The 16,559-nt window shown below is 37.8% G+C and overlaps 4 protein-coding genes across 6 annotated transcripts in view; 2 read left to right on the top strand and 2 right to left on the bottom strand.

Annotated features, from left to right (window-relative positions):
- LOC102208229 (katanin p60 ATPase-containing subunit A-like 2) overlaps positions 1-4,695 on the top strand; it is a 25,730-nt gene extending 21,035 nt beyond the window's left edge. The window contains 8 exon segments of the mRNA XM_074312082.1: positions 1,013-1,111; positions 1,874-1,937; positions 2,014-2,132; positions 3,073-3,182; positions 3,271-3,409; positions 3,522-3,546; positions 3,549-3,623; positions 4,533-4,695. Coding sequence (XP_074168183.1) covers positions 1,013-1,111; positions 1,874-1,937; positions 2,014-2,132; positions 3,073-3,182; positions 3,271-3,409; positions 3,522-3,546; positions 3,549-3,623; positions 4,533-4,672 — 771 coding nt within the window. The 3' untranslated portion in view covers positions 4,673-4,695.
- LOC102207765 (katanin p60 subunit A-like 2) overlaps positions 1-16,559 on the top strand; it is a 384,693-nt gene that overhangs the window by 15,911 nt on the left and 352,223 nt on the right. The gene's annotated exons all lie outside the window — the stretch shown is intronic.
- Positions 3,326-9,156, bottom strand: hdhd2 (haloacid dehalogenase-like hydrolase domain containing 2). 3 transcript variants are annotated; one of them, XM_005729225.1, is made up of 10 exons: positions 9,076-9,156; positions 7,319-7,428; positions 6,964-7,066; positions 6,573-6,678; positions 6,200-6,284; positions 5,769-5,934; positions 5,554-5,604; positions 5,189-5,252; positions 4,930-5,040; positions 3,326-3,385 (listed from the first exon to the last, which is right to left on the bottom strand). In XM_005729225.1, exons 1-9 carry the CDS (start codon positions 9,085-9,087, stop codon positions 4,937-4,939), a joined length of 801 nt encoding a protein of 266 aa, XP_005729282.1. In that variant the 5' UTR covers positions 9,088-9,156; the 3' UTR covers positions 3,326-3,385; positions 4,930-4,936. The 3 variants fall into 3 exon arrangements, with proteins under 3 accessions (XP_005729282.1, XP_005729281.1, XP_005729283.1); XM_005729224.1 differs by lacking the exon at positions 3,326-3,385 and having other exon boundaries at positions 4,711-5,040; XM_005729226.2 differs by lacking the exon at positions 3,326-3,385 and having other exon boundaries at positions 4,711-5,040; positions 9,043-9,155.
- Positions 12,714-15,191, bottom strand: ier3ip1 (immediate early response 3 interacting protein 1). The gene is made up of 3 exons (XM_005729223.1): positions 15,024-15,191; positions 14,597-14,698; positions 12,714-13,452 (listed from the first exon to the last, which is right to left on the bottom strand). The coding sequence occupies exons 1-3, from the start codon at positions 15,112-15,114 to the stop codon at positions 13,397-13,399; spliced, it is 249 nt and encodes an 82-aa protein (XP_005729280.1). The 5' UTR covers positions 15,115-15,191; the 3' UTR covers positions 12,714-13,396.

The raw sequence follows: 16,559 nt of genomic DNA on the forward strand, positions 1-16,559 counted from the left end.
TGTGTGTGTGTGTGTGCACCCTTTTCCAGACCTTTTGATCACAGAGGTAGACAGAGATGGACCTGCAGCACCAACAGAAGAAGACACAGAATTATCAGATAGTGACTCAGCGCCACCCCCAAAACAACGTCTTCTTTCACGCTACAAGGCATTTAGGTTGCAACGCAGCACAAGCCAGGACTCGAGCACTGATGCACAAAGCAAGTACCTAGACAGCATAAATGACTCTGACTGTGATGCACTCACCTTTTGGTCAAAAAACAAAGAGCGTTTCCCCAGTCTACACAGTGAGGTGTGCACATGTCTATATTGTTTGATTACAGAATTTTACTTAAAATGGTGTTGTTTGACTAAATAAATGTGACCATTGACTTTTAAATAACATCTGCATATCACTTTGTGTTGACAGGCCTTATCCATTTTAGGGAAGTTGATATCATACAGTGTAATTTGACTAGTACTACTACAATAGGACATGATGCAATTTCAAGTTTATAATCTTCAGTTTGATGTTACAATTTTATCTATATATAAAGTATAACTGAAACCAGTTACATATTTCATATTTTACAGTTGTTGGAGGTTGGAGGATTTTACAGTTGTTTTGTCAGATGACTTTGGGGCCAGTCAGTACCATCATGTCAGCCCTTAAAAGCACACAAAAGTTGGTCTTTTTTGTCCCGGTCTTGGTCTCGTCTCGACTTGCCTGGGGAGAAGCTGATTTTATCTTAATTTGTTCCTTGGAATATAATGTAAAAATATGAAAATCCTTTATATGACTCTTGCTGAATGTGTCCACTACAGAGCAGCAGAGGGCTTTGTTTTGAATGAATTGATCTTTTGTATTAATGAAGGCCCAGGCTCTATCCATTTCCCTTACCCGATGTTTCATTCTAAAAGACACCTATTTACGCAACTGGGATGTGTGCGGGGGCCAATTTCTGGCTTATGTCTTCCACATGCATCACTCACTCTCTGTTGTGTGTGTGTGTGTGTGTATGCTTTTCCAAAGGACATCTATTTGCACAGCCCCAATGTGCGATGGGAGGACATCATCGGTCTGGAGGATGCCAAGCGATTAGTCAAAGAGGCCGTCGTTTATCCCATTAAGGTGCGGCCGCTACCCGAGCATGCTGGTATTTCAGCTCCGGTCGCCCATCTTCGATTCTGAATACATCTCTTTTAAAGGGCTTAAAGAGAAGGAGGGCAGTGGGGTCAGGCCAGTCTATTAGAGTGACATTAAATCTATACCTGGGATATTATGGTAACACAGATACAGAGATGGATAGGAAGACACATGTGGCATGCCATGTAGAATTTATTATACACAGCCACAATCACACAATTTGTGCTTCTGCAAATAGATAAAAACCCGCACACACACAGAAATAGATGCACACACTTTTGTCATCATCGCCCAGACCTTTCTCATGGATATGATGACAACAAATCAGGTTGTCTGCATCCTCTTGACATTTACAGACGAAGATGAGGACTGATGTGTCCATCTCCTTGTATATATTCTGCTGGCCTGTTTTATTGAACATCGTCTCTCTGCCTTCCCACAATCCTAAACTTTTGCTTCCATTATTATTCATTCTCTGAGCTATAGGTCAGTTTGGTCATTTCAGCCAGCCTGTGTTTGCCACCTAAAATTTAAACTAATTTGTTGTGTGTGGTATTTGCAGCACTGATCAGCTATAAATCAGACTTATCAGGTTTCTTTGCACAGAGCTCAGTTTGCTATTGGTGTGCTGAAAATGGAAATACAATGTGTTCTCATACTGAGCTAGGATGTGATTTACTCAAGTTGTATATATACTGTTTTGTTCATGTTTCCCCCTCATTCTTTGACTCAGTCTCTCCTCCTCAGTATCCCCAACTCTTTACAGGCATCCTGTCTCCATGGAAGGGTTTACTGCTCTATAGTCCCCCGGGTAAGGACTCAAGTGCAGGATATTAAAAAATGTCAGGGGCTCACTATGAAAACTTCACATTCCCTTACCCACGCAGGTACAGGTAAGACGTTGCTGGCCAAGGCCGTAGCTACAGAGTGTAAGACAACCTTCTTCAACATCTCAGCTTCCAGCATTGTCAGCAAGTGGAGGGGAGACTCTGAGAAACTGGTCAGGGTAGGCTGTCAGCTATGGGAAGAATTTTACAAAAACATGTTTGAATACTATACTTTGTGTTTTGTGTTTCATTTTTTGAGGTCTGATTACACTGGTCAACACTGAAATTGTTACTGACCTAAAAAGGTCCTAATCTGTAGTGTCTTGGTGTGTTGAACACAAATATGAGCATGAAAATATTGTGTTTGCTCTCGTTTGGAAGATATTTCATATAGTTTTTTTTTTATATGTTTCACTGTGTACATTTATCCAGCAGGACTGTAACAACATCCTAAATAAGCATAGAATTATGTAATATTGCATCATATTGGATAATACCATCATGTACACATCATCCAGAGTTTATTCCATTATTTCCTGAAGGAATGCAGTACTACTGCCAGGCAGCTGCTGAAGTAAGCTGACATCAGCAGTGTACTATACAAAGCCTAGTTGGAAAATTTGAGAAATCTTTCAGACTTCATTGGATACAGCTTAAGCTACTGTTACATAAAACTGTCATTATTCTATCCATTTAGTTACAATACAGAACACTAATGCCTCAAAAGTGTGTTAATACTGTGGACAATTCTTGCTATATTTGTGGGGAAATGACATTTGCCAACCAGAAGAAAGTATCACTTCTCAAGTGAAGAAGTCATATCGTCTTTACTTTGGATGCAAGATTGGCGATCAAGACAAGCCTTGGGCCCCGCATATATGCTATGCTACATGTACAACACAGCTTTCGTAGTGGTTACATGGCATACATTCCGTGATGTAAACAATAAATATTGCAGATTACAAATAAACTAGAGCCAATTTTGCATTTTGACTGTCATATTCGTTTTGAGTACATAAAAACTGATAAGAAATGACTCATTTTATTTCAGTAACATGACTTTTGTACAATATGTTGACCGTGTATGTAGTGTAAATGATTTAATACATGTGTCTGCAGGTTCTATTTGAGCTGGCCAGGTACCACGCTCCATCCACCATCTTCCTGGATGAGCTTGAGTCAGTGATGGGCCAGAGAGCAGCATGGGGTGACCTTAACCACTAAGTCCAGTAAAATGTAGATGTGCCACTGCTGCTGTCCACAAAAACTCTGTTCATTGCTTTCAGAGGCGAGCGCGAGGGGAGTCGCAGGATAAAGACCGAGTTACTGGTTCAGATGGATGAGTCTTACCTCTTCACCAGCTTGCCAAGCCATGATGTCTCACTGGCTGCCTCCTCTCAGCTGCACAGGAGGCGTTGAGCTATGCACTGTACTGGAGTACGAAGCATTGACAAAGGCGTTTAATCATTATGCTTCACATTTTTCAATTACCATTTGATTTCATGAAATTATATATGTTATCTAGAAGGAAATGTGTTCAGTCACATGCTTCTGTGTTTTATTTCCAGGAGATGGAGGGCTACTCTGGCTCAGATATAAGATGGCATGTAAGGAAGCTGCCATGAGACCAGTTGGAAAAATCTTTGATGCTCTGGAGTCACATCAGGATGGTAGGACAACACACACACACACACACACACACACACACACAGCCTGCAGCTGAATGTAGCTATAACAAATGAGCTGGTGGTAGAAACAGATCTGCATTGGTGGGACTGATGTCGAAATAGTCACATCCTATAAGTATCTGGGAGTTCAACTGGATCACAAGCTGGAGTGGTCTGCCAGCAAGGATGCTTCCTACAAAAGGGGTCTGAGCTGGCTTCACTTTCTACGAAGACTCAGATGTATGCAGCAGGCTGCTCTATATGTTTTATCAGTCTTTTGCTGCGAGCACCATCTTTTTTGCTGTAGCATGCTGGGGTGCAGGCATCAAAGCAAAGGATGCAAACAGACTGAAGAAATTCATCAGGGAGGCCGAGTCTGCTGCTGGCATGAAGCTTGCCACCCTGGAGGAGGTGATCAGTGACAGAATGCTGGCAAGACTGCTGGCAATCATGGACAATGACTCCCATCCCCTCCATAACACACTGGACAATCTGAAGAGCAGTTTCAGCAACAGGTTCCTTCAACCTTGCTGTCTGAGGGAAAGTTACAGGAGGTCGTTCCTTCCCGCTGCAATCAGACTCTTTAATTCATCCACTTGGGGCAGGTCCACAAATGTGGAACAGAATTAATCACACCTCAGTGCACCCTGTCATTTTTGTACACATGACACATATTTGCAAACATACTTGTCCTTTTATATTTATACTTATATCTCTATATTTATCTTAATATTTATCTACCAGTATCTCTGTTTCTACACTCATTTTATGAGTGCTTGTTGTTTGTTGTATATTTGCTGCTATGACAACTCAATTTCTCTCTGGGATTAATAAAGTTTCTCTGATTCTGAAAGTCAAGACTGACCTCTACAACAGCCATCTTCTCTGTCTTACTTTGATTCTCTTTTACAGATGACACAGACATGCCCGCCATCCAACTGGAAACTGTAACAACGGCTGATTTCCTGAATGTGATTGAACACACCAAACCCTCAGCACAAAACCTGATAGACAGATACACAGACTGGGAGAGAGAGTACCAATCTGTCTGACACTAGAACAGCACAATTTTAAAAAAATGCTGGTTGAATCATTTGTTTTCTTTTTTTATTTTCTGAAAAAAAATATACAACCTAATACAACGAAACTTTTGTTATGGTGACTGGTACTTTGAGTCAAACTACTATAGCATGACTGTTTTCGATTTATCAGGATGTTCTGAGGAAAATAATTTCATATCTTAAGTCTCTCCACTGTTGAAACATTAGCAGTGTTACTTGTGCAAATGAAACCAGAAGGTTATTTTTACTTGGCGCTCAAAGCAGATTCTGCAGGATGTGTTCAACAGCATCTGGGAAACTGTCACATATCAGGTGGGGAGCTGGGCTTATTTTATTCTCATCGCCTTCTCTGTATTTACCTAAAACATAACAGGAGAGAAGATGGTTAGCAACAAGAAAAAAAAATTATGATAGATGAAGTAGCTAGAAATGTAGCTTCTAATAAAGACACCACAGTGGAAGAGAAAGCTGAAGATGAAATGAGAAGCTGACTGTTTCTCAGCTCACCAGTTCTGACAAGAATACCCAACATTCCTGAATTTTGAGCCCCGCCTACATCATCTCTGGCGTCCTGTTGGAGAAAACAAACAAACAAACAAAAAAAAGCACAGACCTACTTTTAGTAAATTGTGAGGGTGTTAATCAGTCACAGGCTGGTGAAGAAATATATATCACAGGGCCACTCAGTGGAAAGACCACCATTTTATTTTAATGTTACCACTAGGAAGAAAAAAAAGATTTTTTAACATTAGTATATCTTGTAAGAGGTACTAAAACTGTCAACAGCAACAATAACATTACAATAAATGGTTATACTGTATACAAGAGAAAGCCAAAAACTCACTTTCTGTCAAAAATGATAATATACTTACATCGCCTATCATGACAGCTTCACTGGGGCTACATCCTAAATCAGACAGAGCCTATTTGAAGAAATGAGAAGAGGCTTCAATGGTTGTTAGTACCAAAAAGCATTAAAAAGATTGTATAGATGCTATAATGTCAAGTAAGTATCTGACGTGTCTGTTATAAAATCAACAATTGTCTTATTATATGAGGAAAAATAAAATCAAAATAAATTCCACACCTGTGTAAAAAATGTCTTTTCAGGCTTTCCAACTACAGTAGCTTTACAGTCGGTGGCATACTCCAGTCCTGTCACGAAAGGCCCGGGTCCGAGGGCCAAACCATCCTTACGTTTGTAGTAGCGAGCCTTATGGATGGCGATGAGAGGAGCTCCATCCAGAATCATTCTTGAAAGGAATACACATTTAAAACAATGACATTTTAGAAAGCAAAATCACAAACACCAAGTTTATTATATGGTCTCATTTTTCAAGAAATAAGACATAACTGCACAAATATGCCCAAATAAAACGCTTGCTTTGCTACTACTGTATATCAAAAATAAATAAATAAATAATACAAAGTATCTGATATTTTTGAGTAAAAATATCAGACACACTGAAGATTTTGCTGATATATATGTCAGCTGCTAAACTTGACCAAGTTTAACACCTGAAAGCCTTGTTGAGTGTGGAGTAGTTGAAGTGATCAGGAGCAAGTCCAATGACGACAGCATTCGGCTCTGACGTCTCAATCCCTGCAAAAGGAAGAAAAAATATATAACTGGAGGTTTTTTAATAAATTATTATTCATCTATATAATTTTATAGTAACTGCTAAAGAGATATCGATTTATGAATTCTTTGTGCTTCATTTTTAACAAAATGCTTGTAGACAATTAGAATTTTTTATAAAGCTATAATGTCTTAAATATAAATAGTTTATCCTATTTGGTTACTGAAACAAATGATAATTAAAACAACATAAATTCAGGTCTACCTCTCCGTCACTCACACACACACCACCACACACTCTCAACTTCGTACCAGTGAAATCTTCCAGGGCGCTGTCTTCCACCAGCAGCAGGGGTCTGTGTTGTTTCTGCTCTAACAAACTCCTTGCTGCACTCAGAGAAGTGAAGATCTCATTTTCCTGTACAGTAAAGGTCATTTTTCAAGATCACATAAGGCAGCACTCTCGAGGTCAAAATGGCATCACAGTCCATTCAGTTTGTTGATTTATTAAGTAAATCACCAGTTTTGCTTTTCTTCGCCTAATTTTGACTTCTGCACTAACATTTTTTTCATCACTTTACTTTTGGGAAAAAACAGACATTACAAAACAAGATCACAGCGGTTCCCCTTCTAAAGGTCATTTTGATTTCTTTTGGCACTGCAGTAAAAGTTTCTGCTATAAGAAAGGGTGTGGCTATTTCACCTGGAGGTTAAAATTGAGGCGTTGCAGCCTTTCAAATAAGATCCTCTTACTCTCCTTGGTTGTGTTGGTCACAAACTTGACAGCTACAGACGCCTGCCGTAACCTGATAATGCACAAAAACACAAAAGAAAACACCTAGCAATTCAAACCATGTTTACAATTCACAGCACTCTATCACAGGAAAAGAACTGATCTAAGATAAAGATATGCAGCAAGCACAAGACAGAAAAAGGTTTTTGAGTAGTCTTCAAGTAATTTAAAAAAATAATTTTCAGTCTTTCTTTTCATTCATAGAGTAACATCCTGACTCTCAATGCGCCATTTTAGGTCTGATTTTTTCCCTTCTGCCATCTACCTGTTAAGGGCATCCTGCGCCCCGGGCACTGCTGTGTCTTCTATATGCAGAGTTCCACTCAGGTCAATGAGCACAGCCTTCAGCGCTCGCCTGCCTGCCATCCTGGAGGCCTGCACAGGAAAGAAAGGCAATGATGTCACGAGAAGTCATTTTCTTAATAAATTAATCTGTTATTTTCGTAAGGAAACACTAAAAATTGTAATATAAGGTGAATGATATTCTGTAATCTAAATTTATCTGCATTTATTCAGATTTACAGACAAAAATCGTAGTATTTACAAAGTCAGAACTGGGGAATTTGGGACATTTCCTTTTTGTTGTTGCTTAAACTAATGATCAAAATCCTCTTTACAGTGTTTTCACTTGTTGTGAACTAATCTGAAAGAGCACAAACACAGGATGTTCTTAACATTTTAGATAACACATTAGATAAGACCTGTTTGGAACGCAGTATCTGATTACGATTTCTAAACCGCTACATATGACCATCGTCCACTGTAAATGGAGCTTTAGTTGGGTTTTTTTTTTTTTTTTTTTTAAAAGCTTATTCTTTGATAACAATTTATTATTTTGGAGATTATATGTTTATAATCATAATTCACAGTGGTGGTGGCAGAATCTGTCAGATTACCGGCCAAACTGAGAGGATTACTCACCAGTTTCTGTTATGGGTTTCTGCCGAGAATGCAGATTTATGGATCTGTAGGTATTTGATTTCAGGCTATGAGTCCCTATTATTTAGACATACTTGGATTTGCGTCGTGTAGTTATCAGTGCAAGGGTACAATTAATGCTCTTAATACCCACCTAAAACCACACACACACACACACACACAAACGCAGAGCGTGTAAGGCTACCTATCTAACATCTGCAGTCATCTCTACAGACAACAGAAAAAATACTGAACTGTCAAGAAAGTGCTAGGATAAAAATAATAAACCTGGTTTATGTGTGTGGTAAAGGTACTAAATCATAACCTAAAGATGTAGCTTAACAGGCTGTCAGTCTCTTACATTCAGGCCTGATGTATTGTACAACATTACTCCACTTTGTATGTTTATTTAATATCTGGCACACTTGTAGCGTGCGTACAGTGAAGTGGGAAACAGGAAGGAAAAGAATAAAATCTAACACATATTCGTATCTCGTACACATTTGTCGGTCCACATTTAAAGCTTTCAGCACTTACTAATTGTACTAAACGTTGTAATGGCTGGTTTTTGAGAAAAGGTGTATAAACTGATGTGTTGTCTGTTTGACAACTTTAATGTGTACTATCCGTATGATAATTGAATCGAATAAAAGCATACATACAACTGTTAATACATCTTTGAATAGAATTCGCATTAAAACATCTCATGACAAAACTTTGAAGCAAAAACAGGTTTGATCCTTGGGAGATAGACAAAAACGGGGGGGAGGGTTTTTTTCGAAAGCTATTTAGTATTTTAAATAATATTTCTGAACCACTCTTTCAAAAACTGGGTTTACATGCTGTATCAGGAGAGGTGTAATGTACACAATAACAATAAATAAGCTTTAGTATTTTGTGCATGAATTATTTTCAAACTCATTGTGATGAGACAGAAAATGGTTCGAATGTTTTCGGAATTATATACATGACACAATAATTTAAAAAACCTTTATTATTCATTCCCAAATGAGAGAATTAATGATAAAAGTTTCCATTTATATAAAAGGTACAAAAGCGCTACAAACTGACCTACTGAGAGCGTAAAGAGCCAGTACAGCTAACCTTCAACAGCATCAGCAGCAACCCTCCTACTTCCTGTTGACGTTTTCTTCTTCGTAGATTTAAAACGGGTTTGTTATATGGTCACTGCTGACCCCTGCAGCTCAAATGCAGTACAGGATTATGTTTTCAAAACAGAAAAAAAACTTGTGTTCTACATTTTTGTGGAGAAAAAAATTTATCTTAGTACCATATGTTTAATATCACTCTCTCTTGTCAATATCAATCTCTTTTTGTCGTGTTATTATAACTTATATTTTTTCAATTTCTATATTTGTAATCAGTTAAGAGGGTTATCCTTAACCACTTAATCACTCATTAGAGTAATAAAAAACATATGTGTCCCATCACACTAACAAGTAACAGATGTATCGCATTAGTGGGTCGCTCAGTGCATTCGGATAGATTTAATATGGTGGGAGGTATTAACGCAGCGATAAAGACCTTCTCTCTACAGGATGCCAGAGGCCGCTGTTCAAATCCTCTTTGCATGTTACCTCCACATAGTGAATAACAACTGTTGTTTTTTTAGCTTTCTGGGTTTATTTTTTGCATAAATAGTTTGAAGCGCACATGATAGATGTGGAAAACATGAAAACATAAGCTAATCCCACATGTCTTAAGGTCCTTCCAACAAAAACACAACTTTAACGTGTTGATCTGTTTCTGATTTTAATTCTGGTTTATTTTCAGTAGCTCTTTCTTTTTACACTTCCTCTGGCTCTTGCTATTGCTCTGTTGTTATTAAATTATAATTTCACCTGTAACACCTGCAGCCTTCTCTCTTCCCTGCACTTTTTTCCATCTAATATGTATTTTAAAAACTGTAATCAGTGATTTGATCTGTGTTGTATTTTGTTTTTCTTTAAACTCTGTTGTATATATTTTGTATTGTTTCACAGAATGGGTATTTTTCCATTATAGCTACAGTAAATTATATTCAATGTGAATACTTTTCAAATTAAACTCTAAAGTAAGCACGACTCACCACAATTCTCTCAAAAAATATTTTTGTGATTTATTATTAACGGCCCACAGATCAAAACACCACACATCCTGACCTGTGTTTTGCAGACACATATTCAGATATAATTGCGTGCTTGCTTATAGTTTTTTTCCTGACCTCCAAGCTAAACGAATCACATGTCAAAGTGGCTTTACAGCACAAATCTCTCTGATAAACATATGCTTGTAATTCCAGCAGATCCCCTTTTGCCCTCGCACCCTCCTCCATCTAATGTTAATAAAAGTGGAGCTTAGCTGGATAGAGAATGGTGATAATTCACTGCATATGGAGATTATTAATGATGTGGAGCTGGTCAGACAGAGAAAAAGGAAGTTGAGAGAAATAGTGTATGTCAATATTTACACAGTGATATCCTTTATCCAGGTACAAGTGCTCGCTTTTGGTCAAGTGAGAGTAAAATTTTAAAAAAGGAAAATTTGTTAAAAATACCTTTAATAAAGAGTGATGCATGTGACCTTTGTTCCCCAGTAAATCCAAACACAAAGTTGCTATTTATTAAGTGTATCCAGCTAAGATATATACAAATACTCAAAATTTTAAATTCCTTATTATGTGTATGTAATACTGTAGCTTTCTTTTAATCTTTCTATAGTCTTCAGGAATAGTTCTCCAGGCATCATGAAGGACATTCAAAGCTCTTCTTTGGATGTTGGCTGCTTCAATAATACAGATTCCTGGGCTCTGGGAAGGGCAATCCATGACTGAGTGATTTATTTATTTATTTTAATTCTAGGTATGCTTTTACTGCACTGGCAGTGCATAGAATCATTGAAAAAACTGAAAAATACATCTGTTGCTGTTCAGCTTTCCAGATGGTATTACAAGGAGAGTCAAAATCCTATGGTACTTTTCAAGATTCAAGACGTTTATTGTCATATACACTGCAAAACACAAATAGTTATGCTGCAATGAAATTCTTACTTTATTTATTTATTTATTTAGGACAGTGCATGTTAATGAACATAAATGTAAAAAAAAAAAATTACATGAATGTAAACATGCCAGATTATAGCCAGCGGCAAATTTCCATCTGTTGTCCTTAAACATAAAAAATAGACATAATAATTCATAAAAATTCATCATTCATCCATAATAAAAACTCCATCATCAAACTCACACATACACACCATTCTGTTCCAAAATAAAACATTAAAACTATACAACTCATGCATGATCACACACTTGATTTGTCCATAACCAGTTTTTAACCTTTGCCTTAAACAAATTGAATGTCGAGCATTCTCTAATGGGTTGAGGAAGACTGTTCCACAGATGGCCACCCTTAACAGAGAGGACGTTCTGCCCAAATGCTGTCCGTCTGTAGAGTATAAACAAGTTTCCTCGGATTGTAGCTCGAGTGGTCCTGTCTGAGCTTTCTTTATGCCTAATGAACTGCTTTAGTGGTGGTGGAGCAAGGGAGTGTAAGACTTTATATATTAAACTCACTCTTTTAAGTTTCACTAAGTTATTGAAGTTCAGTAATTTATGTTTTTTTAACACATGACAGTGGTGGTGGGAAGTCGGGAACTTTGTGAGTTCCCTTCACACAACTAAGTAAACAACTAACTAACAAATCTCCACTGTGAGCACAGAAAATAATAAATAGAGTTAAGTTTATTTAGTTGTGTGAAGGGAACTTGTAAAATAAGATTTTCTGCATTCATATTTCCATTTTGATGAGATCCCCAAAACCAGTGACTGAAATGAAGCCCCCAACCTCCATTTGTTCTACAGATGACTGTAAACACTCACCATTTCACCTCTTTCCTGACCTCCTCCTAACATACTGAGGACTATCACTCCACGAGACCCATTGCTGCTGTTTTTTGGTTCAGTTCTTGTGCAATTTGGTATATCTCAGTCCTTTCTCACCGTTTTCCTTGCTTAACACTGCTTCTTGACAGCCACCCTTCCACTGAGACAATTTCTGATGATGTTTTTCCCGTTCCTTAAGGACATGACTTTCAGATACAGTTTATCTGTCTTAGGTCCTCCACCTTGTCCAGTTTCCTCAGTACTTTTAAGGACGCATTGCATGCTGTGCCAGAATATTCTTTGCCAAGGTTTTGGCTAATTGCTCTTTGGGAATCACCTTGTTGGTACAAGTACTATTTTATAACATTTAGAGCTTGAGTTAGGCGCATTTCTTATGATGGGCTTAACAAACACAACCATTTTTCTGAAAATAAACAAATAAAGTGTAAGGAATGCACTGAAATGAGTGCAAAAGCAGCCAATAGGCTCCAGGCTACTTAAAGACCTTCAGAATTCCCAAAGAACTATTGTTCAAGATCACTTTAGAGACATAAAAACAAACAGCAAAAAAACCCCAAAACAAAACAAGAAGTGTCTCAAGACTTCTGCACAGTACTGTATGTGAATGTGTAAAGCCACCAGGTAACCATACACTACCGTATTTTTAAATTCAGTTTCACATTGGTCACCAATGTAAATCGGCACCAACCTGACAGAGTGGACAGGCAACATTTATCTTCGTTACTTGCTACACATCTAATATTTCATTCATCAACAAAACAGCTGGAAGTTTTATCGAAATGTCATTTGTTTAAGTTTGTCTGCTGTCACACACAGAAAGCAACATAACATAAGGAATTCCACAACACGGAGTGATACATTTATTTCAAGACAGTATCTCAATTTTTGTGGCACTGAAGTGTAAACAGTTCAAAATACATTGGTCGGAGCTGCGTTTGGCAGCATTGCTTAAAATTTACATCTACACCATTTAGCCTTTTCAGTTCTCAGAGATGGGCCAATTACAAATCAATTCAACACATATATATGAAGAGATTTGTGAATTGTGTTCCTTTTTGAACCTGCTGTTAGTTGCCCCATAAATGTTTGAAAAAAAAAACCAAAAAAACTTTGCAGGCCCATTTTACAGTATGAAGTGTCAACAAATCTGTCTGTACCAACAGGTTATTTAAATACTGATTTAAAAAAAAACATTTGCAAATGATATGATATCGGGGATCAAGATGAAACCATCATCCTGTGTGGTCATGACCTCGACAAAATTACATCAATTTTGTCCTTTTAGTGGTGATGAAACACAACAGGAAGTCTGCACCAGCTAATTTTCAGTTCTTCTTCTCTTTGCATTTAAAAATCTGCAGTTGATCTTCTATTTCAGCACCGGCCAGTTGAAAAACATTTCCGCCCTCCCAATAACTGACAGTGGCAGAAGTCTCTAAATGGCAAAGAGTTCAGGATTTTGTGCGAGTGGCTTTTCATTGGCATGTTTGTGGTCCTCCACCTAAGTTTGGTAGGCGAAGATCAACCAAACAGCAGCAACAGGACGATGCAGGCAGAATTCACTATTATCAAAGGCACTGTAAAAACAAGAGTACAAAACACAAAGTAATCAAACTGATTCCATCAGCAACCTCAGAAATATTACAGCTGCTAATTCTTGACTCAAATACATCTGTTGCAGAGTGAATTAAAAATTGAAGAGCACACCAGCAATTTAGCTCATTTAATACTGGGTTATTTAGGAAAAAGTTATTTGATTTTCTTAACATCAGAAAAAAAATGTTTGTTGACAGTCATGATAAACTTAAAGTCCACCCTCTTTCATTTTTAAGATTTTGTGTATTAAACAAAAATCCTTAGCAGATCTTAAAAATAGGCAAATGCAACTGCAAATGAATAATTACATATGACATATTACAGTGTGTCATTAGTTATTTAATGAAAGCTAAGCCAAAATGCAGAAGCAGTGTGTGAAAAACTAATTGCATCCGATTCACTAACTTGTAAAATCACCTTTCATCAGTCTCTAACGTGATTGTGGATCGGCCCACTCTTCTTTTCAGGGTTGCTTCAGTTCATTGATATTTGTGGTCATTCATGTGCACACAGTTCTCTTAAGGTCCTGCCACAGCATTTCATTGGAGTTGAGTTTTGGACTTCGACTGGGCCACTGAAGCATTTGAATTCTTATCCTTTTTCAGCCATTCTGTAGTAGATTTGCTGCTGGGATTGGGATCATTGTCATCCTGATTGACCCAATTTTGGCTGTGACCAAAACAACCCCAAATCTCCACTTTGGTCTTGTGTCTGTCCAAAGTAAGTCATGCACCCTATCTGTGACATCCTCCTCTGACACACCAACCCTCTGAATGTCCTCTTTCACTACATGAAACTCATAAATCCTGGCTACTCTGGTCACTCCCAATGAAAATCTCAGCTTAAACTGTGCCACCTCTGTTTCCAAACCATATAAAACAGCAGGTCTCACTGCTGTCTTTTAAACATTCCCCTTCACTCTTCCTGCCATAAATCACTCTTAACACTTATCTCCACCCCGTTTCTCCTCTCTTCTTCACCTCTCTTGTGCACTGCCCCAGGTTTTTAACCTCAAGCCTTCACTACCTCTACTCTGTTGTATCTTCACAGTTACAGTTAATATGAGAGTACATTTACTTATTTTTAAGATCTGCTAAGGATTTATGAACAATACAGCCTACCGACCTCTCATGACAGTCCGGACTGAGCGGATGAGATTGAGAATCTGGGCTTTGATTCCTGGATCATCTCCAAAACCTCCAACTCCCTGGTCAACACCCCAACCAACTGCAGACACACGGAGAAATAAAGGAGAAGAGAAAGTACAGGAGACAGATGGGAAGAAAGATGAGAAACACCAGTAAATGAGATAGCAGATGCATGTATACGTGTTTATTTTCCAGTTTAAAAAAAAAAAGACCACCCGCTTTAATGTTATTCAAAACATTGCATTTTTTTTCTCTGTAATGCTCAACCCTTAATTCTTCCTTATAAATCCCAAACAAGAGCCTCTCCATTAACCAAGAGGCAGCCTGCTAAATGTATACGCGTAGCTAGCTGCTTTTAACCAGTTATTTCACCATATGATGTACGTGACATAAAAAACACTTACTCTTGCTGAGAAATCTCTCCTCATGCAACACAGCGATTGCATTGGTACACAGAATAGCGGTCTGGATGAGAGAGTAAAGAGTAAACGCCATGCTGGCAACTTCTTCTTCTCCTCCTCCTTCTACCGCCACTCCCAGAGATGCTGCTGCCGTAAACAGGCATGCCGACGTCGTGCAACAGACGTAGCCAGATTCACACACACGCGCAATGAATATTAAGTGACCACATCACTCAATTACTCTTTTCTTATACTGTTTAATTGGTGTTTTTCCATCCTATTTCCATTTGATTTACCTGCCCTGTTGTTTTATGCCATTTTAGCTGTTCGGCTGTTGTTTTGAATTGGTCTTATAAATCAGTTTGACTTCACTCTTACCTTTTTTTTTCTTTTTTTTTTTTTAAATTTCTACAGCATCTTTAAGAGGCAACACAAGCATGCATGCAGATCCCCAAGTGCTTGCTTATTGCAAACTTGATCCACTCATTCACACATACATTTACACAAGCACCTTTTTCTATGGCTAAGCAAGTTTAACTTAACAGTCCCACACTCACACTCTGATGGATGCACTTAGCATTCAATATCTTGCTGAAGGACAGTTTGACATATAGAAAAACACTTACTTCTGACTAGTCAACAGCCCACTCCATCTTCTGAACCACACTTCCCATAAAACATAAGTTTGCATTTAGATATAATAACCGGGATCTTCTTAACAGCCTGCTTTTAGTTTCAGAAAGAACTTCATGTTCTGGGTAAAGGGACTCCATCCACACAAACATGAACTAGTCCTCCACATTCAGTTTTTCATATAGACTTTTAATTTACACATAAATAGTAGAGAAACTACAAGAACATTCTGAAATACATCTGCAATAACAGCTTCTAATGATAACATTTTCTCAGTAAATGACAACTTTGTCCATTTATTTTATAAACAAGATGAGTGAGTTGTCACTTTTGCTCTTTTTGATTTTGCTCAAACATCACCATCATCGCCACCACCCCTGTGTCTCTTTCTTTTTCATTTCACATTATAATAAATAGTATTATCACAATTGGGGTCTCAGGAGTTGATACTCAAATAAATAAACAAAAAAAAGCAAAAAAAACAAAACAAAACGCACACACACACAGAGAGATAGGTAGAATGACTGTGAAGATCAGTATTCACATGTATGACATTTTATACAATAAGGTGAAATAATTTACATATAAATATACAACACTGACAAACTTCAGGCCTTTCCTCTCGGATGCTCTTTCTGGAGAGAAAGCACGTGTACAGAGTTTTTCATTTCCAAAACAACGAGGCAGATTCTGCAGCTGATGGCAGCAATATTTATTTAGTGATAATCATAAGACGTTACAACAGGAAAACGTCTTGTGGGAGAATGAACCTTCACTGTGTCTTACAGCTGCTCAGTTCCATATGGTACACAGTCTGCAGTTAATGTGACACAGGACATCATTTCAGGTAACTCTGACTTTATAAATAAAGTATTAAATATAATCAGATGTGACATTAATTAAGGA

The sequence above is a fragment of the Pundamilia nyererei genome, unplaced genomic scaffold, assembly GCF_000239375.1.
Source record: "Pundamilia nyererei isolate P.nyererei 1_Seehausen unplaced genomic scaffold, PunNye1.0 scaffold00032, whole genome shotgun sequence".
NCBI lineage: Eukaryota > Metazoa > Chordata > Actinopteri > Cichliformes > Cichlidae > Pundamilia > Pundamilia nyererei.